This window comes from Erinaceus europaeus, chromosome 2 (assembly GCF_950295315.1).
Source record: "Erinaceus europaeus chromosome 2, mEriEur2.1, whole genome shotgun sequence".
In the NCBI taxonomy this organism is placed as follows: domain Eukaryota; kingdom Metazoa; phylum Chordata; class Mammalia; order Eulipotyphla; family Erinaceidae; genus Erinaceus; species Erinaceus europaeus.
In genome coordinates this window covers 3,209,167-3,232,795 of record NC_080163.1, presented here as the reverse complement: position 1 = coordinate 3,232,795, position 23,629 = coordinate 3,209,167, and the positions used below count along the sequence as shown (strand labels likewise).

At 52.7% G+C, this 23,629-nt stretch overlaps 2 protein-coding genes and 1 long non-coding RNA gene across 5 annotated transcripts; 2 read left to right on the top strand and 1 right to left on the bottom strand.

Annotated features, from left to right (window-relative positions):
- Positions 1 to 552: 552 nt before the first annotated feature.
- On the top strand, positions 553 to 11,794 carry CA11 (carbonic anhydrase 11). Of its 2 annotated transcripts, XM_007536227.3 has the most exons (9): positions 559 to 1,060; positions 1,160 to 1,234; positions 2,011 to 2,153; positions 8,719 to 8,904; positions 9,315 to 9,410; positions 10,383 to 10,455; positions 10,535 to 10,689; positions 10,869 to 11,034; positions 11,659 to 11,794. In XM_007536227.3, exons 1-9 carry the CDS (start codon positions 994 to 996, stop codon positions 11,682 to 11,684), a joined length of 987 nt encoding a protein of 328 aa, XP_007536289.1. In that variant the 5' UTR covers positions 559 to 993; the 3' UTR covers positions 11,685 to 11,794. The 2 variants fall into 2 exon arrangements, with proteins under 2 accessions (XP_016049423.1, XP_007536289.1); XM_016193937.2 differs by lacking the exon at positions 8,719 to 8,904 and having other exon boundaries at positions 553 to 1,060.
- On the bottom strand, positions 6,906 to 14,384 carry LOC132533172 (uncharacterized). 2 transcript variants are annotated; one of them, XR_009545085.1, is made up of 3 exons: positions 13,613 to 14,384; positions 10,366 to 10,447; positions 6,906 to 7,051 (listed from the first exon to the last, which is right to left on the bottom strand). It is a non-coding gene; the product is annotated as an uncharacterized LOC132533172 (long non-coding RNA). The 2 variants fall into 2 exon arrangements; XR_009545084.1 differs by lacking the exons at positions 10,366 to 10,447; positions 13,613 to 14,384 and adding an exon at positions 13,335 to 13,591.
- DBP (D-box binding PAR bZIP transcription factor) lies at positions 12,585 to 23,483 on the top strand. The gene is made up of 4 exons (XM_060173898.1): positions 12,585 to 13,268; positions 14,384 to 14,794; positions 16,543 to 16,754; positions 23,084 to 23,483. The coding sequence occupies exons 1-4, from the start codon at positions 13,142 to 13,144 to the stop codon at positions 23,297 to 23,299; spliced, it is 966 nt and encodes a 321-aa protein (XP_060029881.1). The 5' UTR covers positions 12,585 to 13,141; the 3' UTR covers positions 23,300 to 23,483.
- The last annotated feature ends 146 nt before the right edge of the window (positions 23,484 to 23,629 follow it).

The following is a 23,629-nucleotide window of genomic DNA, read 5'->3' as shown; positions in this document are numbered from 1 at the left end:
CTCGCCGGCTCTCTGCCTCCCCCTCGCGGCCAGCGGCGCTCACCGCACCCCGGTCTCCCTGGGGATCCCGCAGCCGCGTTAAGGCAGCCCCCGGGCGGTGGACGCGGGGAGCGCGGGCAGGGGCGGCGGACTGTAGTGCAGGCTCCCATCAGGGACCTCGCCAGCCTCAGGGTTCCCCCCGATGGCCGGGGGTGGGCGACCGCAGCTCCAGACTCGCGCCGGCTCCCCCAGCTCCACCTTAAGCGCCCTCCCTGCCCCCTTCTGCGGAGGATGAGGATGCTGCCAGCTCGGGGGCCCCAGGTGTCCAGGCCACCACACCCGGGGCCCCAGCACCACGGGGATGAATCTCTCCAGCCATCCTTCGGGGCACCCCACCCCCAGCAACCCAGGAATAGGACCTCTCCACACCCAGCCCCCCATACAAGGAGGGGGAGAATTAAATAACACCCAGAAGAGAGAGAAGAAGGGGGGAGGAGGGAGGAAGGGACGAGAGAGGAGAGAGGCCGAGAGAAGAGAGGCAGGAGAGGAGGAGGTGGAGAGAGAGCGGGAGGAGGAGGTGAAGAAGGAGGGAAGGGAGAGGCAGGAGAGGAGAGGTGGGGAGCGAGGGAGGAGGCGAAGCAGGATGGAGACATGGAGTTAGGCGGCTCGGGAGCGCTTAATGAAAAGCCAGCGGGGAGGGGGGTGTGGATTGGAAACCAGAGGTAACCCCAGGGAGCAGGGCCAGGCAGAGAGGAGGAGAGGGAGAGTGGACGGTTGGAGGGACAGAGGAGAGCTAGGAGGAGACGCACAGAGAGGGGACAGGAGTGGTTTGGGGTGGGGTTGGGGGGTCCTCAGTCCTCTAGTCGCCCGGGTATTTGGGGGAATCGGGGAGGGGGGGGGAGACTGGACGTCCTGGAGGGACAGGGTCCCAGGAAGAGGTGAAGGAGGAGCTGAGAAAAGAAGGAGGGGGGGGGCAGGGCACCAAGAAGGGGTTGCTCCGAGGCCTCCCGGGGAATGGGGGGTGCGGCTCGTCTGAGCGCCCCTCGAGCGCTGGTGCTCTGGGCTGCGCTGGGGGCGGCAGGTAAGGTCTGGGGGAGGGGCAGGAGCTCCAGAGGGAGCGCTGGCGGGGAGGGTGAGGGAGGGGTGCGGGGGAGTGGGGTTCAGGCTGCTGTCTCCCCAGCTCACATCGGACCGGCGCCCGACCCCGAGGACTGGTGGAGCTACAAGGAAAATCTCCAGGGAAACTTCGTGCCAGGTGCAGCACGCCCACCCCTCCACAGCCCCCCACCCCCGGGGCGGGGACCCCCAGAGTCCGGGTGCCACCAGGCACCTCCCTTCTCAGATTCAAGAGACCTTCTTCCCCTCCTCCCCTGGCCCCCAGTTCCCAGCTCCTCCCTCCCTCAGGAACGGGCCCAGCCTCTGAACCCCAGCGGCTCACCATGGGACATTATACATGCGCATTTCAAGTAGTGAGTGGGAGTGAGTGGAAGGAAAGAGATTGAGGGTGGGAGTGTGTAGTGTGTATTTGCAGGGAAAGAGGCAGGTAGGTCCCGGCTTCTGCTGAGCACCAGAGGTGGGGTGACTCCAACGCCCCCCCAGGGCCTTCTTCAACCCTCTCTTGCAACTCCTCTCCCCAATATAGTCGTTATCCAGCTGCGGGACCAGGGAGACAGAAGAAACTACAACTCCCATAGGCCCTAGGGGCAAGCCAGCAGTGGATGGGGGAGCCGGTAGTCCCAAAGCCTACTGGGAGTTGTAGTTTCCTCTGCCTCCCAATGACTTACAGTTGGAATCTTGAGAGCGGCTTAGCGGTATTTAAGGGAGCGTGGGGAAACTCCTCCAAGAATTTTCCAGGACCCTGAATTCTAGATCCCCAACCCTTACCATTCTCCCTCAGACCCCCGAAGGCCAGGTCCCCCTTCCTCTCCAGCTATCCAGGGGTGCAGATCACAGGTTTCTCACCGGACCCCAGCGCTGGGATGCGGTCGGGGTTCTGAGTCCCTCTCCTCCGGGCCCCGCCCCCGCCCCCAGGGCCTCCCTTCTGGGGCCTGGTGAACGCGGCCTGGAGTCTCTGCGCGGTGGGCAAGAGGCAGAGCCCCGTGGACGTGGAGCTGAAGAGGGTCCTGTATGACCCCTTTCTGCCCCCGCTGAGGCTCAGCACTGGGGGAGAGAAGGTAAGAGGGATAACAGGAGTGGGGGGTCAGAACTGGGGGAATTAGGGAGACACGCTTAGCTGCACATGAGGCTCCTTACTTTGGAGCAAAACTATCCATCACCTGATCTTCCCTCCACAAACACTGCCAGAAGCAATGGTGAAAACAGAAGGTTTCTGTGCCAGGCACTGCTTTGTTTTCTTTTCTCCTCTTTTCCTCTCTCCCTTCTTTTTCAAGGTTTATCTATCAGCTTATTAGAAGCAGAGAGGGAAAGAGAACCAAAACATCACTCTGAGTCTGGCACTTGGGATGCTGGGGATTGAACTTAACACCTCCTGCAAGAGGATCCAACACTTTATCCATTGCACCCCCACCCACTCAAAATGTTTTAGAAGTGTGATTAACCCTCAAGACTCACTGAAGTCCCCATGAAATATCGATGCAGAAACCAGGGCACAGAGAGGTTAAGTTACTTGCTTGAGGTCACAGAAAGTGCAAGTGCTGGGATTTGAACCCAGGCAGTGGTGTCGCACAATTTTTTTTCCCCCACCACAGTTATTGTTCTTCAGGGTCTCACTCCTCCCTGCAGGACCCCCCCCCCTTTCTTTTATTTGACATGGAGGAGAAGGGGGAATAGAGTGAGAGGGAGACAGAGAAAGAATGAGAGACACCACAGCCCTTCTCTACTGCTCATGAAGCTTCCCCCATGCAGGTGCTCCCAAGCGGTGACTGGGGTCTTGAACCTGGGACCTAGTGCATAGAAGAGTGTGCACTCTACCAACCAAGTAAATTATCTCCTGGTTCTCTTCACAAAGCCATTTTTTAATGCAGTGTCAGGAAATGATCTCAATGCCTTGAAAAGGCCTGATAGAGCTGAACTATCTCCCCAGCTCAATTTTCATCCTGTATTTTGAGACTAAAACACTATCCCCTTCTGGTCCGGGAGGTGGCACAGTGGCCAAAGGCACCAGCCTCTCTAGCATGACGTCCTGAGTTCGATCCCCAGCAGCTCATGCACCAGAGTGATGGCTGGTTCTTTCTCTCTTCTTATCTTTCTCATGGATAAATAAATAAAATTTTTTTAAAAAAAAATCTATCCCCTCATCCATGGAGTTCACCTTTTTTTGCCTTGGTGCTGTCCGTGGTGCTGCCACGTGGGGCCAGAGGTGAAATCCAGGGCCTCAGATATGGAGGACACACATGCTCTACCACTGACCCCACCAATGCCTCTGAAATATTTTCCTTAAGAGCTACCACCACCCCTCACTCTCACTCCGTTGCACAAGCCAGAAACCAGCAAGCTCTTCTTCATCCTGACCCCTCCTTCCCTGTTTCCACTGCCTGTCCTTTTTGATCTTCCAGCCAAATGCCATTCAGCTCTTTCCTTGTCCCCCACCTTCCTCCTGCACCTGGGCTGGTGAGCTTCCTTGCTGCCCTGCCTCTCGGCTTTCCGTGACCCATTGGTCATCCCCCTCCCCCACAACCAGAGTGATATTTAAAAACACAAACAGGGGCTAGGGAGAAAGCACAGAACTTTTTTTTTCTTAATTTTTAAAAATATTTATTTATTCCCTTTTGTTGCCCTTGTTGTTTTATTGTTGTGGTTATTATTGTTGTTATTGATGTTGTTGTTGTTGGATAGGACAGAGAGAAATGGAGAGCGGAGGGGAAGACAGAGAGGGGGAGAGAAAGACAGACACCTGCAGACCTGCTTCATCGCCTGTGAAGCGACTCCCCTGCAGGTGGGGAGCCAGGGACCAGAACCGGGGTCCTTGCGCTTTGCGCCACCTGCGCTTAACCCACTGTGCTACCTCCGACTCCCAAAAGCACAGAACTTTATGAATAAACTTTTATGCCTGAGGTTCTAAAATCCCAGGTTTCATCCCTGGCACCACCACAAGCCAGAGCTGGGCAGTGCTCTGGTAAAGAGAGAGAGAGAGAAAGAGAGAGGAAAGAAAGAAAATAATAAAATAAAAACACAAACCAGATCATACTACTCTGCAGCTCAAAATTCTCCAAGTAGGTTTAGTAATAAAGCAAACACATAGCACTGGCCACGTACCCAAGGCCCTGCTACATGTGGTATGTTACTAAAAGCTCAGGGTGTAACCGAGATGGCTCGCCAGGCAGGGGAATGCCTCGCCCGGTATGCGGTGCAGTTTGGAGCCAGGCTGAGGTGCTATGGCATTGGGGGAGGCTCCAGTACTAGTCTCTCTCTCTCTCTCTCTCTCTCTCTCTCTCTCTCTCCTTCCCTCTCTCTCATTTTCTGTGTGAATGAAAAGGTAGGGGTGGTGAAACTGCACATGCACTAGGACCTTGCTTAAAACAAAACAGAACAAAACAAAACACAAACTAGAGTGGTGAGGCAGCTGGCTCAGCAGGTGGAGTGCAGAACTTCACGCACAGGCCCCAGGTTCAGTCCCCAGCACTGAGTGAGCTTTGGACTACCCCTCTCTCTTTCTTGAAATAATTAAATAACTATTTAATGTTTGTTTTATTTATGTAATTTTTTTTCCATTTTTATATATTTTTTTGAATGTATTCCCTTTTGTTGCCCTTGTTGTTTTTCATTGTTGTTGTAGTTATTACTGTTGTCATTGTTGTTGGCTAGGACAGAGAGAAATGGAGAGAGGAGGGGAAGACAGAGAGGGGGAGAGAAAGACAGACACCTGCAGACCTGCTTCACCGCCTGTAAAGCGACTCCCCTGCAGGTGGGGAGCCGGGGGCTCGAACTGGGATCCTTACTCCAGTCTTTGTGCTTCCGGCCACCTGCTGCCCTACCACCCTTAATTAATAAAGCAAGACATTGCTTACCTCTGGCATATAGTGGTGTGGAGGATTGAACTTGGGTCTTTGGAGCCTCAGGCTTGAGAGTCTGTTTGCATAACCACTGTTATCTCCCCTGCCCAATATTTTATTTTAAAAAAAAACTGTTGGGGGCCAGGTGGTGGCACACCCGAAGTGCAAGGACTCACGCAAGGATCCAGGTTCAAGTCCCCTGCTCCAGCCCCTGCTGGGGAACGTTTCACAAGTGTTGAAGCAGGTCTGCAAGCATCTATCTCTCCCTCTCTCTGTCTCTTCCACCCCTCAATTTCTTTCTGTCCTATCCAATAAAATGGAAAAATGGTTGCCAGGAAAAGTGGATTCATAGTGCCCCAGTGGCAAAAATACACGCACACACACACACACACACACACACACACAAAATAAAACTGTTTAGGCCCGAAAGCAATTTAGTTCACTTGAATACTATGCTGCTTTGCCATGTGCATGACCCAGGTTTGAGCCCAGCCCCCATTAAATTACCCCCTCCCCTACTCCCTACCTCTATACCTGTTTCATTCTTTTTGTTTTTATTATTTTTTTATCCTCTCTATTTATTTATTGGATAGAGACAGCCAGAAATCGGGAGGGAAGGGGTAGATAGAAGGGAGAGAGACACCTACTACACTGCTTCACCTCTCACAAAGCTTTCCTCCTGCAGATGGGGACTGGGGGCTCGAACATATGCAGGTGTGTCACTATCTGGCCCGTTTCATTGTTTATACCGGAAAAAGTCAACTCAGAGTAGTGAAGTCCTAGAGATAATGAGAGAGAGAGAGAGAGAGAGAGAGAAGTTTAATTAGACAGAGAGAGAGACCAGAGGAGCACTGCCGGGCTAGCTTCGTGGGTGGGAGACAGATGACCAGGGACTCATGGCTGAGCTGGGAAGCAGTATCTCTTTATTCATGTGGAATGCAGCGCAATTTAAGCATATCTCTAATAACAATCCTGTCCTTATATATACTCGCCAAGTAGGGTGGAACAGGATGTGACATAGAGAGGGTGGAGCGAAAAGAGATTGGTGAAAATCAGGGTGTGACAAGGAGAGGGGGCGGAGCAAAAAGACATCATGAACCAGTGAGGATTAAGCCAATGCCCTGCAGGCAGGGTGGTGCTTAGTTAACAGTGGTTATGTAAATAGAATACAATGTTAAGCAGGGGGGATTAAACCAATGAAACAGAAGAGGTTTTAGAAGCAGAATTAGAAGCAGACCAACAGAGCACTGTTCAGCTTTGGCATAGGAAGTACTGGGGGGGGCGGATAAGAAATACTGGAGATTGAACCTTCAGCCTCTGGGGCCTCAGGCATACAAATTGGTGCTCCATTCAACCACCTTCACTCTAAATATTTTTTGAATATTTATGTATTTATTCCCTTTTGTTGCCCTTGTTGTTTTTAAATGTTTTAAAATAAAATAAAAATACAAAACCCCCAATCCTGGCCCAGAAGACCCATCTGGTGCCCCTAGGACTTCATCATTTGCTCACTGGGTTCTGGTCCCATTGAAGCAAGCCACCCCAGGACCTTTGCACATGCTGCTCCTGCTCATTTCCTGGAAGGGCCTTTTCCTTCTCTGTAACTAGCCTCTACTTACCTTCAGTGTCCATTCAAATGTCACTTTCTCCTGGGAACCTATCTGGAGTGCTTTCCCCTCCATTCTATCTGGGTTCCCCACTACATTGTCTTTTTTTTTTTTGTTATTGTTCTTTGTTTTTCATTTTTTTCTCAATTAATGAGCAAGAGGGAGAGAGAGCCAGAGCACTACTCTGGCACTTGTGATGCTAGGGATCTAACCCAGGACCCCATGCTTATGAGTCTAATGCTTTATCCACTGAGATACCTCCCATTACATTTTCTTAGAGCTCCTAGTTCTTCTGAATGTGAACACTGGGTGGACTCCATTCATGTGTGCTCTCCTGGGAATGCTACCACTCAGTCCCCAAAACAAATTATTTTAAACATTTATTTGTCTATGAGAAAGAGGCCGAGAGAACCACAGTCACTCTGGAACATGTGATGCCAGGGATAAAAGTCAGGACCTCATGCTTTGCAGTTCAGTGCTCTACCCAGGGCATCGGGTCCCTGACTGTCCATACTAAAAAAAAAAAAAAAAAAAACAATGTTTAGGAAGGGGAACTAGCACAGTGATTATGCAAAATGATTTTTTAAAATTTCTTTATTGGGGAATTAATGTCTTACATTCAATTCGACAGTAAATACAAGAGTTTGTACAAGCATAACATTTCTCAGTTTTCCATATAACAATACAACCCCCACTAGGTCCTCTGTCATCCTTCTTGGATCTGGATTCTCTCCACCCACCCACGCCAGAGTCTTTTACTTTGGTGCAATACGCTAATTCCAGTTCAGGTTCTACAAGTGGCAAAACGATTTTCATACCTTAGGCTCCAAGGTCCTAGACTCAATCCCCAGCACCACCCTCAGCCAGAGTTGAGCAGTATTCTAGAAAAAAGCCAGGCAGGCAGGCAGGCAGACAGGCAGGCTGGCTGGCGTCACTTTTAATGCATTACTGGACAGTGAACCCAGGGCCTCACACAGGCATCACTAAGTGGCCTCACTGACCCAGCTACTTTCTCTTCTTCTTCTTTTTTTTTTTTGTTTTGTTTGTTTGATATTTAGAGAGAAAATAAGAAGTGAGAGACAGATAGAGCAAAGCCGCCACTGCACTGCCTCACTATCCATGGGATTGCCTCCATGTCCTCACGTGGTGCCACAGATTGAACCCTGGCCTTTACACTGGGCCAATTACCTCCCATCCCACTACAATTCATTCATTTATTTTTTAAAAATATTTATTTATTCCCTTTTGTTGCGCTTGTTGTTTTATTGTTGTACTTATTCTTGTTGTCGTCATTGTTGGATAGGACAGAGAGAAATGGAGAGAGGAGGGGAAGACAGAGAGGGGGAGAGAAAGACAGACACCTGCAGACCTGCTTCACCACCTGTGAAGGGACTCCCCTGCAGGTGGGGAGCTGGGGGCTCAAACCGGGATCCTTACACTGGTCCTTGTGCTTTATGCCATGTGTGCTTAACCCACTATACTACCGCCCGACTCCCCATTCGTTCATTTTTTCCCCATTCATTCATTTTTAACCAGAGCCTTACTCAACTCTGGCTATGGTGATGCTGGGGATTGAACTGAGGACCTTAGAGCCTCAGGCATGAAAGTCACATTGCAGAACCATTATGCTGTCACCCCCACTTTTTTTTTAAGAGAGACCAAAGCATGCTTAGGGTGTTTTATTTGCTTTGTCTTTTTTTTTTTTTAATTCATTTACTTGATAGGACAGAGAGAAATTGAGAGTGGAGGGGGAGATAAGGAGAGAGATACCTGGCAGCCCTGCTTTACGGCTGGTGAAGCTCCCCACCACCTCCTCCCTCACCTCTCTGTAAGTGGGGACCAGGGGTTTGAACTAGGTCCTTGCTAGCCATACTGCGTGCTCAACTGAGTACACTATTACCTGTGCCTCTTTTTTTCTTTGCTCTAGGCATTAAACCTAGGACACAGTGCATGCAAGACAGGCTCTCCCCACCTCCCAGGGCCGGATTTTTTTGTCAGTTTGTTCCTTGCTCTTGGCTTACACAACACATGCAGTGATTCAATAAATATCTGTGGAGTAAGACTCCCCAACGTGCACCTGCACACAGGGGCCAGGCGTGAAGAAGTGAAAGAAGGGCACAGTGGGTGGACTGCAGGAGGCAGATGCTCTCCTGCAGGGGTGCCTCCCCCTCTCCCCACAGCTCCGGGGAACCCTGTACAACACCGGCCGCCACGTGTCCTTTCTGCCTGCTCCCCGGCCTGTGGTCAACGTGTCTGGGGGGCCCCTCCTCTATAGCCATCGTCTCAGTGAGCTGCGCCTGCTATTTGGGGCTCGAGATGGAGCTGGCTCCGAGCACCAGATCAACCACCAGGGCTTCTCAGCAGAGGTGGGGCCCACTCTGACCCTTGACCTTTGCTACACAGTTGACCGATTCCTCCCACTTCCCCTTCCACTCGACACCTCACCCCAGCCTCAGCCACAGAACAGTTACTCCTCTCCTGAGCACTAACTCTTTTATTAAGGATCCATTTATTAATCGATTTATTAATTGATGACATAGCTTAAGGATTTTATTAAGAATGCAGAGAGAGAACCAGAGTTTTGAGCATATGCAATGCCAGGGATGGAACTTAGGACCTCACACATGCAAGTCTTGTGCTCTGCCTGCCCACTGACTTTTTTTTTTTTAACCTGACTTAGGCCACCCTAAGGCCCAGAGCTGGGCCTATTCACTGCTCCCCTTGCTGGGGAAACCCCCCACCCCCACCCCACACACTTTCTGTGCTCCCTTCCCAGGTACAGCTCATCCACTTCAACCAAGAGCTCTACGGGAACCTCAGTGCTGCCTCCAGGGGCCCCAATGGCCTGGCCATCCTCAGCCTCTTTGTTAATGTGAGTGCAGGGAACATTCACAGGGAGGGAGGGCGGGCTGAGCACCTGCACTGTTTGTTGTGTTTTGTTTTTCACTGACACCAGTGCTTTGCTGGTGTTTAATTCCACCACTCTCTCTTCCTCCAGCAGAGGGTGAAAACACAGAGGGAGAGGGGAGAGAGAAGGAAGAGTGAGAAAGAGGGGGAGACACCACAGCAGCCGCACACAGCTTAGGATGCTTCCCCTTTCCATGGTGGTCCCATATGGTGGCCAGGAGTCCAAACCCGGATTGTCACACATGGCGGTGTGTGCGCTACCTGGAGTCTGGAGCCTCTGTTTATTTATTTACTTACTTAATGTTTTTTTGAGAACCCCAGGTTGGGAGATAGCTCGCCCAGTAGAGGATGCACCTTAATCATGTTGAATGGCCTATGTTCAAGCCCCAGCATCACATGAGAGCACCACAGCACCAGGAGAAATTCCACCAGTGATAGCATAGTGCTGATGTCTCTCCACCTTTCTCTCTCTCCTCTGTCTCTTACCAGAGCGCTACTCAGCTCTGGCTTATTGAACCTAGGGCTTTCGAGCCTCAGACGTGAAAGTCTCTGCAGAGCCATTATGCTATCTTTTTTTTTTTTTTTTTTTGCCTATTAAGCTGCCACTGAACCATTATGCTATCTACCCCCCACTCTCTTCTCTGTTTCTCAGCAATAAGAAAAAGAAGGGGAGGGGATTGGTCCAGAGCTGTGGGACTGACCATGCATGAGGCCCCAGTATCACAAAAACAAATAAGTGAGAGAGCCCTAATATCACTCCAGTATATATGGTGATGGGACTTGAACTCGGTATCTCATTTGTGCAAATCCAGTGCTCTACATAATACTGGAACCTGGGGTCTTGAGAAAGTGGAAGCTAGGAGGTCCAGACCCTAGGGTCCCAGAGGGGAAGAATGAGGAGCTTAGACCTCTGAGCTCACCTCTTCCCCACACACAGGTGGCTGGCAGCTCAAACCCGTTCCTCAGCCGCCTTCTTAACCGTGACACCATCACCCGAATTTCCTACAAGAGTAAGTCCTAGCTGTTTGGGGGCAGGCAAGAAGGGAGCTTCCCCCACCCCCTTTTCACTCTGGCCTGCTCTTCCCACAGATGATGCCTACTTTCTTCAAGATCTGAGCCTGGAGCTCCTCTTTCCTGAGTCCTTCGGCTTCATCACCTATCAGGGTTCCCTCAGCACCCCGCCCTGCTCGGAGACTGTCACCTGGATTCTCATTGACCGGGCCCTCAATATCACCTCCCTCCAGGTGACCCTCTCTCCTGTCCCTATACCTGGCGTACAGCACAAGCCACTCCCCGCCCACTAGCTACGTGGGCGGAGCCGAAAAAACCCCGCCCACCTCTCCAGGGGGGGCGGGGATTCCCTGTTAGATCTATGGGACCATTCATCATTCACGCTCAGCTTCCACCTCCCCTTCCACCGCAGATGCACTCCCTGAGACTTCTGAGCCAAAATCCTCCATCCCAGATCTTCCAGAGCCTCAGCGGGAATGGCCGGCCCCTGCAGCCCTTGGCCCACAGAGCCTTGAGAGGCAACAGGGATCCCCGGCACCCGGAGAGGCGCTGCCGAGGCCCCAACTACCGCCTGCATGGTATGGTCCAGTCTGCACGCCTCCATGTCTGGGTCTAAACCCGCCTGTGTGTCTCCCCAAGAGATTTCAGTAGGATCCAGCCCAACTCTCCCACTCCTCCCTGTGCGACTTCTTTAGGGCTTTGCTTACTCGCCCGTCCTCCCTCTGTGGTCCAGCTCTCCTCCCTGTCACAGTCCCTTGCTGGTCCATGAGTTGCAACTTGCCCCTTCCCCTGGCTGCCTAGTGGTACGATGAAAGTTTGCTCAAAAGGTCCTAGTACTATGACTTTCCAAAATGATATTCCCAAATGGTCCTCTTTTTATAAATATGACACCCCCCACCCACACACACACACAGAGAAAACCCACATGGTTCAGCCCTCTGCCCTTCCTAATGCTTCTGGCTGGTGCAGCCCAGACTCCCCCCATGAATGTCTTCCACGTGGTCCAGCCTAACGCTGAAATCCAAGCACTACTCCTTCACCCTCCTTGTGGTTCAGCCCAGAACCAGTGTGGAATAAGCTTTCAACTTCCCTAGCCTGGACCTCCGGGTAGAGGAGCCCTCGTCCCCTGCACGCCCCCCAGCACACCCAAACCTGTCCTGCCCTACTCTCACTCCCTCCAACCTGTGTCGTCTGTCTTCCAGTGGACGGTGCCCTCCACGGTCGCTGAGACTCCCCCAGCGAGGAATGCACCTGCCCTTCCCAAGCCTCCCTCACTTAGGGAGGGGAGCAAACCTCCCCCCCAAAAAAAACAGTGCTATTAAAGGGACAGAACACTTCCGGTTTCTCAATAGTCTGATTCTGGGCGCGATGGATAAACGTTTGGGTACCAAAGAGCAGCCTTCTTTGAGAAACCCAGTTTCCCTGTTCTTAAGCCCCACTCCTGTGTGACAGGGGAGGTGGCAGAGTGGATGGAGCATTGGATTCTCAAGTATTAGGACCTGGGTTCGATTCCCGATATCACGAGTACCAGAGTGATGCTGATTCTCTCTCCTTTCTCATTTATAATACGTCTTAAAAAAACAAAAAGCTCTCCGGTCTGAAAGAGACAACCAAAGACTCTCATGTCTAAGGCTCTTGAGGTTTCAAGTTCAATTCCCAGCACAAGCCAGAGCTGAGCAATGCTCTGACCTCTTACTCTGCATCTCTCATTAAAATTAAATAAATATTTTTTAAAAAACACACTCCTCGGGCTTAGGGGGCTTTCTGCAATCCCTCACCAATAAAAAATCATTGGTAAATGCGATCCCTTTAAGGACTGCCTCCTCCTCCTCCCACCCTCCCCTCCAGGCAGCACGCGCGGAGCCATGTGCTTCCCCCTCCTGCCTCCCTCATTGGCCCGAACTGGGTCACTGTCCCGCCCCCAGCACCGTCTCCCATTGGGCAAATGTAGGTCAGTGTCCCTCCCCTCGAAAGGCCAGGCGGCTCCACGCTGTGCGCCCCTCCCCGCACCCTCCAGGGCCTCGGCGGAGCCGAGGGTCCCATTGGCTGTGAGCCTCCAGGGGTCGAGCCGCGATTGGCTCGCGCTTTGAGCCGGAGGGAGGCAGGCGGCTGGGGTGCACGGTCCTAAAGGCCGGAGGAGCGGGACCAAGAGGAGGGGTGCGCTCTGGCGTCGGGTGTTTTGGTTAGGCTTTTTTTTTTTCTTTCCGCGAAAGAAGTTTGCTTTGGCCACGCCTCAAGGCGGCCGCCTCCTCCAGCACCCCTCCCCCGCCCCTCCGCGCACACCTCTCGGTGCAGATTGCAAAGCGCCTTCGCGGGAGTGAGCTGCAGATTTTGCAACAGCCAGGCTCGCCCACCTTGCAGAAGGAGCGCCTAGTGTCCCCTGGATACCTCGGGTGCAAAAAAGAAACGAAAAAAAGAATCGACCTCCTGCCTTGCCTTGATCACCTCCCCACCCAGACTGCATGGTCTCCCGGGACCCTTTCGAGTTGCACGTTTCTGCACCGAGAACTGCACATCCCCGTCGCTCCTAGGATTCGCGTTGTTCAGGATACTGGAGGCTTGCAAGCTCGGTTCACCTGCCCCTGGGCAGAACCTTCGCCGGAACCACTGGAGAGCGCGCCTTGGCTCGACAGGCCGGCGCTGGCTTCTCCATGAGCCCGTGAGCCTGGGGGCAGGTGCCCGGCGATGGCGCGGCCCGTGAGCGACAGGACCCCGGCCCCCCTGCTGACCGGGACCCCCCCGGGAGGGGGAGCGCTGCTTGGGCTGCGGAACCTTCTGCAGGGGACCAGCAAGCCCAAAGAACCAGCCAGCTGTGAGTTCCAACCAACCCCCACCTCCTCCCAACTCAGACTCTCAAATTCTTGAGGGATTCAAGTACCGGGAGGGCGGGGGCTGTCCACAGCCATCTTCTTCGTGCTGAATCTGTCCTTCCAACCTTGATCTACCCGATTGCTCAGGTGTTGAGGACCCTAGATCCTTCAGGACCCCAAAGTGGGCGGTCCAGACCGGCTGCCCCGAGGGCCCAGAATTCCAGGTCCTCAGCGACCTGCTGCCCCAGGATCAAGGTGCCCAGGGCCCAGCCCCCTCTTCTTTGAGTCCTGCAAGTCTGGACCCCCGGTGTCCTGGGAGGAGGGAGGGGGCGTGTCGGATACTCACACTGTGGTGACACGGGCTTGGGCGGGGCCTCCTAGGGTCACATGGAGCCTGGGGATGAGGAATGTGCCCCAGGAATAGAGCCCCTTCCCGCCCCTTACGGAGTGTGGGGGCGGGGAAGAGGGGGGTACGGCTCTCGGGAGGGGGAGTGGGGAAGATTACAGAGGAATCACAGAGCTGTCATTTTTCTCTTACCTGCCCAATCCTCCTCCTGCTCTGTGTACCTCCCTCCATCTAAACTTCCGTCCCCCTCTGTCAATGTCCTTTCCCGGGTCTCTGGCTCTCTCTGTCTTTCTCTCCATCTCTGTCGTCCCCTCTTTCTGAGCCTGTTTCTCTCTCTCTCTCTCGATCTCTGCCCTTTCTTCCTGGGTCACTCTCCCTCTCTGAGTGCCTGTCGCCTCTCTCTGGATGTTCTCTCTGTCTCCCTCTTCCTGTCCCTTCCCTTCTCCCTCTCCCGGTATCTGTTCCCCCGCTGTCTTTCCGCATATCTCTGATTCGGGGTGTCCTCTCCCCCTCTCTCTTTCTCCATCTCTGTCGTCTCCTCTCTGAGTCTGTTTCTCTCTCTCGATCTCTGTCCTTTCTTCCTGGGTCACTCTCCCTCTCTGAGTGCCTGTCCCCCCCCTTCTCTCTCGCCCATGACTCCTGGTATCTTCCCCCTTCCCCCCACACACACACGCTGTCTTGCTGTTTTTCCGCATCTCTCTGATTCGGGGTGTCCTCACCGTCTCTCTCTCTCTCCTCCCCCATTCTGCCCGGTCTTTCCCCGGCCCGCAGGTCTCCTGAAGGAAAAGGAGCGCAAGGCGGCTCCGCCGGCGGCCACGATCCCCGGGCCGGGCCTGGAGACCGCGGGCCCTGCGGACGCCCCGGCTGGGGCGGTGGTGGGCGGCGGGTCCCCGCGGGGGCGCCCAGGGGCCACGCCGGGCCCGGGGCTCTTGGCGCCACTGCTATGGGAGCGGACGCTGCCCTTCGGCGACGTGGAGTACGTGGACCTGGACGCCTTCCTGCTGGAGCACGGGCTCCCGCCCAGCCCGCCGCCCCCCGGAGGCCCGTCGCCCGCGCCCTCGCCCGCGCGCACCCCCGCAGCCTCCCCGGGGCCCGGCTCCTGCAGCTCGGCCTCCCCTCGTTCCTCGCCCGGCCGCGCCCCGGCCCGGGCCGCCCTCGGGGCCGCCGGCGGCCACCGCGCAGGTGCAGCGGCGGGGGCGGGGCTTAGACCCGGGGGGCGGGGTTGCGCGGAATTGGGGGCAGGGGGGTGCGCCCCCAAATCTGGTTCCCTTAGCCTGGAGAGGTCAGGAGACGAGTTCGGATTCGGTGTTTCCTCAGGGATCAAGGGCTGTGTACACTGGACCAGAGGAAGAGTAGGGACTTGGGCCCCAGTTCCCGGGCCAGAGATCGTGTGCGTTTCTCTGCACGACGTGGGCAAAGGGTCCGGGCCCTAGTACATTCTGGGGCTGGGAGTCCAGAGCCCAGGAGTTATTTCCTGGCTCCCAGAATCTGGACCTCCAAGCGGATGGCTCTCCACAGGGAAGAAGGCAGAGGCTGCTGACTCCCTTACACACACACACACACACACACACACACACACACACACACACACCCAGGATGGAAGGGACTGACAGCTCTAGTTGCTGGACCCTCTGATGGGAAGAGTCAGGATCCTGGCTCCCGGAGGGGAGAAGGCCTGAGATCTCTGTTCTGGTCCTTCATGGGACGAGAACCGAGCTCTCAGTATTCCTGGGAGAGAAGGGCCCTGTGACGGCCGCGATGGGATTGGAGCCAGGGGTGGGGGTGAAAGGGCTGGCCCATCTATGCTCCCCAGGGATAAGGAGGTGGAGGGAGTTAGAGAAAAGATGCTCCCCATCCTCCCGGGGTAAGGATGGGGCATGGGACACCCTGATATACCTGCCCCGGGTCAGGCCTCTGGGCAGAACCCGGGCCCTCCCTTCCCAGCTGCACATTCCCACTCCACGTGAGTCCTCCCTTCCCTCCTCCGAGGCTGGCGCTCCGCGCAGGCGCGGTCACGCGGGAGGGGGCGGGGTCTGGAGCCCGGAGGGTGCGGGGGGCGGGGCGGGAAAGAAAAGCAGGCGGTGGCACGTGACTTGGCCCAACCCGTGTCCTCAACTGGCCCCGGCTCGCTCCCTCTTAAAGGCGCAGGCCGCCATAGCTCTCCCACCAACCGCCTGGAACCTCCAAACCATTGCCTCTTCTCTGTCCTAACTCTCCGGAGCTAGCAGGCATTAAGGGTCATAACCTGAAGCCTTTTCAGTGCATTGGATTCTCCACCACCCCCACCACAGCCTGGTTGGGGGTGATGAGGGTCTAAGGCCTTGGTTAAAGGGGTTCAGGAAGGATCTGGCCAGACCATGGGAGAGAAGTTAACACTGAATCCGAAGGCCCGAGGTTTTAGGAACAAGAGCCCTGCCTGCCTCCTGTGTAAGCTCAGATCTCTGATGGGACCTGAGCTTCTCTGTTTGTAAAAGTGGACTTGGCCCCGTGATTTTTTTGTTTTGTTATCTTTATTTATTTATAGGATAGAGACAGCCAGAAATTGAGAGGGCCTGGGGTGATAGAGAGGAAGAGAGACAGAGACACCTGCAGTCCTGCTTCACCACTCGTGAAGCTTTCCCCCTGCAGGTGGGGTCAGGGGCTCGAACCTGGGTCCTTGCGCACTAGAACAGGTGCGCTCAACCAGGTGTGCCACCACTCAGCCCCTTGCCCCGTGATTTCTAAGCATCTTTGAAGCTTAGGGATCCTTCCTCTGTTGACTAGCAGGGAGGTTGGTTCCTGGGCAGGCTGTCCTTATGTTAAGAGTCCACAACTGCCTGTCTTTGGGGTGGCTAGGATGCTTGAAGCTAGCAGCCTCTGAGGGGCACCCCCAACCCAATCCCCTCCTCAAAGCCAATGACTGCTCTGCTGATGTCCTCTGTTTCCCGAAGGTCCGGTCTCTCGGGACACACCCAGCCCTGTGGACCCAGACACGGTGGAGGTGCTGATGACCTTTGAACCTGACCCTGCCGATCTAGCCCTGTCCAGCATTCCTGGCCATGAGACCTTTGACCCCCGGAGACATCGCTTCTCAGAGGAGGAACTTAAGCCCCAGCCCATCATGAAGAAAGCTCGCAAGATCCAGGTACCAGAGGAGCAGAAGGTGAGCACCCAGCCAGAGAGAGCAGGGAGAGCACCCTGCCACCGTTGGCACAAGCCCCCACCCCCTGCCATGGCTCCCAGAGTCTTCCTCTTGGAGAACCATTGTGTTATCATCCCAGCATAATTAATGAATTTGAAGTCTTTCGTTTTAATTTTATTTACTTACATATTTATTGAGTGGATAGAGACAAAGAAATTGAGGGGGGGAGACACACACACACACAGAGAAAGAGAGGTCCAGGAGGTGGCACAGTAGATAAAACATTGAACTCTAAAGCATGAAATCCTGAGTTCAGTACCTGCCAGCACATATACCAGAGTGATGTCTGATTCTTTTGCTCTCTCCTATCTTTCTCACTGATTAATAAATAAAACCTTTTTAAAAGGGGGTGGGGAGAAAGAGACACCTGCAGCACTGCTTCATCACTCGAGAACCTTCCCCCACCACACGTGGGACCCAGCGACTTGAACCCAGGTCCTTGTGCATTGTAACATGTGCATTCAGTCAGGTGTACCACCACCTGACCCTTCTAATGAATTAAATTTTAAGCATTTCTTTTTCTTCTTTTAATTTTCTTTTCCTCTTTTTTTGTTTTGTTTTATTCTTGCTTTTTTAAGATTTTACTTATTAAGAGAGAAGAGAAAGAGAAAAACACATCCTGGCACATATGTTGCTGGAGACCGAACTCATGGAGACCTCGTGCTTGAGAGTACAGCATTTTATCCACTGTGCCACTTCCCTAAGCACAAGGTGTACTTATGTCATGTCAGATAGAGTTTCACATAAATGAGAAGAAGCCAGAGCACCATTCCCATATGTGCAGCACCAGAAATGGAGTCTCGGCACACAAGTCCTGCATTCTGCCAGCTGAGTTATCCCTCCTCCAGGCCCCCTCTCCCAGCTCCCACATGCTTTAGGGGTTGGTGTCCCTAAGGGACACAGGCTTCAGCCCTGCTGGACCCACTTAGAGGTTCCCAAGTCCTCACTGGAACTGGCTCAGGCCTTCTGGGGCCCAGTTGCTGAGGACAGCACCCCATAGCAGCTGTCCATCAGACTGTCTCTTTCAGCAGCCAGCCGGGCTGGCACTGATCTTTTGGTCCCTTTTGGAGCTTCCTTTGCAGGGATTGCATCTCCTCAGGATCCAGAGAGCCGGTCTCTGCAGGCTGTCTTTCCTGGGCATTGAATACTCATCTGTGACAGGCCTCAGATTCCTGTTAACAGTCAGGGACACCCCATTCTGATTTGGGTGTGCTTTAGGCAGTAACTGCATCTTTCTAGCAGAGTCTTTCCCAATTTTTTTTTGAATATTTTTTTATTGCCTTTTGTTGCCCTTGTTTTTTTTTTGTTGTTGTTATTATTGTTATTGTTACTGATGTCCTCATTGTTGGGTAAGACAGAGAATTGGAGAGAGGAGGGGAAGACAGAGGGGAGAAGAGAAAGACACCTGCAGACCTGCTTCACCGCTTGTGAAGCAACTCCCCTGCAGGTGGGGAGCCAGGGTCTCGAACCGGGATTCTTATGCCGGTCCTTGGGTTTTGCGCCATGTGTGCTTAACCTGCTGCGCTACCACCCGACTCCCTTTGGTTTTGTTTTTTACCAGAGCCCTGCTCAGCTCTGGCTGATGGTGGTATTGAGGATTGAACCTGGGTCCTCAGAGCCTCAGGCATGAAAGTCCTTTTGCATAACCATTATGCTGTCTCCTTGGCCCACATTTGCCTATTCTGAGGTCGCCCCCATAGCAGGAATTTTGTCTGGTTTTTACCTGACCTTGTGTAAGCAACAGGGACCAGCTGATAAGCCAAACTGAAAGCGGCAATATCCTAGCCTGGCAGCTGCTGCTGCTATCATCATCATCATCATCATCATCATTTTGACCAGATCACTGCTCAGCTCTGGCTTATAATGAATGATACTGGGGATTGAATCAGGGACCTCAGAACCTCAGGCATGGAAGTGTTTGTATAACTACCATGCTATCACCCTGACCCTTACAGATGATCTTTTAGGACTGGCAAACAGCTAACCAGGATAGTGCGCCTGCTTTGGCGTGCCCACATCCCAGGCTTGAGCAACCACCACCCCACTCCCCACCCACCCCTTCCCTGGAGGAAGATTTGTTTATTTCATATGATAGTTTCACAGGAGAGGGAGAGAGAGAGCAAGAGCGAGAGAAGCCAGAGCAGCACTCTGGTACATGTGATCCATGGCTCTAATTGATGAGTTGTTTCCCCCACAGGGAAGATTCTTATCCTAACCAGAGGCTGTGTGGAAGGAGCTGTCTCCCTGACCTCCATTCAAGGCCAGTGGGTCAGAGACTGGCTGTGGTCACTGGGACCACTTAGCTCTCTCTCTCTCTCTTTTTTTTTTTTATTTCCTGAGGCACCATGAGGTTGCCTTGGCAACCAGGTCAAGTGAGCCCAGATTGCTAGGAAGATTTTATAGGATACCCAGCCCTATCACTAGGGAGTCTAGGCTTTCCATAGCAACGGGATCTTGGAGGCTGATGTTCAGGGCAGTGCTTTTCACTGGGAGAAGCCCTCAGCTCTTGTAAGCCGGGTTGCTAGAGAATAAACACCCTTAGCAACCTAGCAACCCAGAGTTAACTGCGGGCCCTTTGAGGAGTGAGTAGGGTTGGGGTCAGCGCTGCACAGGGCAGACTGGAGCACAGTGTTTGGGTGGGAAGCACTCAGAATCCTAAGAGGACAGACTCTTGAGTACTCATCTCACAGCAGGCATCCCTTGGGCCTCACTGCCTGTAAGAAGCAACCCTAGCGTGTGGCCCAAGGGGTGGAGAAATGACCAGACCATTGGACTTAAACATATGAGAATCCTGTGTTGGTCTCTGCCATCACATGTCCCAGGGTGATGTTCTGCTCCTTATTTTATATATATATATATATATATTTTTTTTTTTTTTTGATAGAGAAATTGAGAGGGGTAAGGGGAGATAGGGAGAGACACCTGCAGCACTGCTTCACCACTTGTGTAGCTTCCTCCTGCAGGTGGGAACTGGGGGCTTGAACCCAGGTCCTTGTGCATTGTAACATGTGCACTCAACCTGGTTCACCAACACCTGGCCCCCTTCACAAATATTTTTTTAATTTTTTAATATGTATTTATTTATTTTCCCTTTTATTGCCCTTATATTTCATTGTTGCTGTAGTTATTATTGTTGTTATCAATGTTGTCGTTGTTGGATAGGACAGAGAGAAATGGAGAGAGGAGGGGAAGACAGAGAGGGGGAGAGAAAGACAGACACCTGCAGACCTGCTTCACCGCCTGTGAAGCGACTCCCCTGCAGGTGAGGAGCCGGGAGCTCAAACCGGGATCCTTCCGCTGGTCGGTGAGCTTGGCGCCACCTGTGCTTAACCCGCTGCGCTACCACCCGACTCCCCTTAAAATTTAATTTTATTATTGTTTTGCCTCCAGGGTTATTGCTGGGCCTCGGTACCTGCACTACGAATCCACAGCTCCTGGAGACCATTTTTTCTCTTTTTGTTGCCCTTGTTTATCGTTGTTATTATTATTGGATAGGACAGAGAGAAATGGAGAGAGGAGAGGAAGACAGAGAGGGGAAATTTTTTAAAGTATTTGTTAGGGAGTCCGGCGGTCGCACAGCGGGTTAAGTGCATGTGGCGCAAAGCGCAAGGACCGGCGTAAAGATCCCAGTTCGAGCCCTCGGCTCCCCACCTGCAGGGGAGTCGCTTCACAGGCGGTGAAGCAGGTCTGCAGGTGTCTGCCTTTCTCTCCCCCTGTCTTCCCCTCCTCTCTCCATTTCCCTCTGTCCTGTCCAACAACGATGACATCAATAACAACAATAATAATAACTACAACATAAAAAACAAGGGCAACAAAAGGGAAAATAAATAATTAATTTAAAATATATATTTATTTATTAACATGAGAGAGAACCAGGGCATTACTCTGGGATATTCAGTGCCGGTGATAGGACCCCATACTTAAACAGTGAATATTTTGTCTACCTCCCAGGCTACTACTTTACTTTTGTTTCTTCCTTTTTTAAAAAAAATTACTTATATGCGGTTGGGTAGTGGCGCACTTGGTTAAGTGCACATGTTACCATGTGCAAGGACCTGGGTTTAAGTCTCTGCTCCCCACCTGCAGGGGGAGTGAAGTAGTGCTGTAGTTGTGTGCGTCTCTCTCCCCTCCCTCCTATCTTCCCCACACCCTCTCAGTTTCTGTCTTTTTTTAATATTAATATTTGTTTTTATTTATTCCCTTTTGTTGCCCTTGTTGTTTTATTGTAGTTGTTATTGATGTCGTTGTTGGATAGGACAGAGAGAAATGGAGAGAGATGGGGAAGACAGAGAGGGGGAGAGAAAGACAGACACCTGCAGACCTGCTTCACCGCCTGTGAAGCGACTCCCCTACAGATGGGGAGCCGGGGGCTTGAACCAGGATCCTTGCGCTGGTCTTTGCGCTTTGCTTAACCCACTGCGCTACCTCCCTCAGTTTCTTTCTTTTTTTTTTTTAATATTTATTTATTCCCTTTTGTTGCCCTTGTTGCTTTATTGTTGTAGTTATTATTGTTGTTATTGCTGTCATTGTTGTTGGATAGGACAGAGAGAAATGGAGAGAGGAGGGGAAGACAGAGAGGGGGAGAGACAGACAGACACCGACAGACCTGCTTCACTGCCTGTGAAGCGACTCCCCTGCAGGTGGGGAGCCGGGGGCTCGAACCAGGATCCTTAAGCCAGTCCTTGCGTTTTGCGCCACGTGCACTTAACGTGCTGTGCTACCGCCCGACTCCCCTCCCTCAGTTTCTGTCTTTTATTTTCTCTATCTCCCCCTGTCTCTCTCTTTCTCTCTATATATATACGTATGAAAAAAATATTTATTTTACCAGAGTACTGCTCAGCTCTGACTCGGTGTTGCTGCAGATTAAGCCTGTCATGTTGGAGCTTCAGGCATGAGAGTTGTTTGCAAAACTACTATGCTATCTCCCCAACTTGTGTTTTTGTTTTGTTTTGTTTTTTCTCTTCAAAGATGCATTTGTTAACACAAGCGTGGAGAGAAAGAAACAGCTTCACTAGCACATGCAGTGCCAGGGTTCAAACTCAGGACCTCATGCCTACATGAGAGTCCAGCATCTGATCAACTATACTACCTCCCAGTCCACAAGACCCCATACATTTTTTTTTTCTTTCTTTGGTGGGATAAAGAGAAACTAAGAGGAGAATAGGAGATAGGGAGAGGGACACTTGCTTCACTGCTCATGAAGTTTTCCCCCATGCAGGTGGCGTGCAGGAGCTTGAACCTGGGTCCTTGCACATAGTAACAGGTGCATTTAACTAGGTGTGCCCCCACCGGGCTCCAGGACCCCATAGAGTTCAGCTGTCTAGCCCTAGTGCTTCTCCTGGCTTGTCATTAGTTTTATTTATTTATTTTCCCAGAACTCTGTGGCTCTGGCTCTGGCTTTTCTTTTTAAGATTTTAATTATTTATGAGAAAGATAGGAGGAGATAAGAGAACCAGACGTCACTCTGGTACAGGTACTGCTGAGGATTGAACACGGGACTTCATGTTTGAGAGTCCAGTGCTTTTATCTCTCAGCACATGCTTATTTTTGAAAATATTTTATTTATTATTGCGTAGAAACAGAGAGAAATTAAGAGGAAAGGGAAAGAGAGGGAAAGAGACAAGATATATTTAGTGGCCATTGGATGTGCGGGCGATCTGGCTGCGACATCTGTCACCCCCTTGATCGCTAGGGTTGATATATTTAGTGGCCCAAAGGTGGCGCTGTGGCTACAGCACTGGATTTCAAAGCATGAGGTCCCAGCTTCCATCTCTGGCCTGGAATGTGCCAGAATGATGCTCTAGCACTCTCTCTTTCTCCATCTCATTAACAATGGCAGATACAGAAAGAAAGAGATAGGCCAGGACACTGCTCAACTCTGGCAGATGGTGCTGAAGATTAAGCCCGGAACTTCAGAGCCTCAGGCACGGGAGTCTTTCTACATAACCATTATGATGTCTCCGCAGCCCCACTAACAAATCTTAAATAAATAAAAGTAATGGGGCCAGTCGGTGGCACATCTGGTTAAGCACACACTACAGTGCGCAAGGACCCGGGTTCAAGCCCCTGGGCCCCACCTGCAGGGGGAAATCCTCAGGAGTGGTGAAGCGGGGCTGCTGGTGTCTTGTCTCTTTCCCTTTATCTCTTCTCTATCTTCTTTCATTTTCTCTGTCTCTATCCAATAATAAGTAACGCTGGGGGTTCTTGAAGGCTCACAGGCCATGCAGAGTTTGCCCTCAGCCCCCCACCCCTGGATCTCAGTGCCTGCCTCCTCTCCCCCTCACCCCCAGGATGAGAAGTACTGGAGCCGGAGGTACAAGAATAACGAGGCGGCCAAGCGGTCGCGGGACGCCCGGCGACTCAAGGAGAACCAGATCTCGGTGCGGGCGGCCTTCCTGGAGAAGGAGAACGCCCTGCTGCGGCAGGAGGTGGTGGCCGTGCGCCAGGAACTGTCCCACTATCGCGCGGTGCTGTCGCGCTACCAGGCCCAGCACGGGGCCCTGTGAGGTGGCCCTCGCCCCCACCTCCACCAGACTTGCACCCTCCTCCTCTCCCCGCCCTGTGGCCCGACGGCCGGCCAGCTGGGTGCCCCAGGGACGTGACGATGCAGAGAAATACATTTATATTTTTAAGAAAAAAAATGCAAAAAAGAAGCGAGCCTCCCCCTCCCCCAGCCTCTCTCACGGGGGCAGGGGGTTCCTCCCTCCTCCTCCTCCCCTCTGCGACATGTCGTGGGGGGGGTCTCCATCCTTCTCCCACCGCCTCCGTTAACATGAGCCTGAATAAATCTTGAGAAGCCCAGAGCCAGCTGTCGTGGCGGAGGCAGCTTCCCGGGC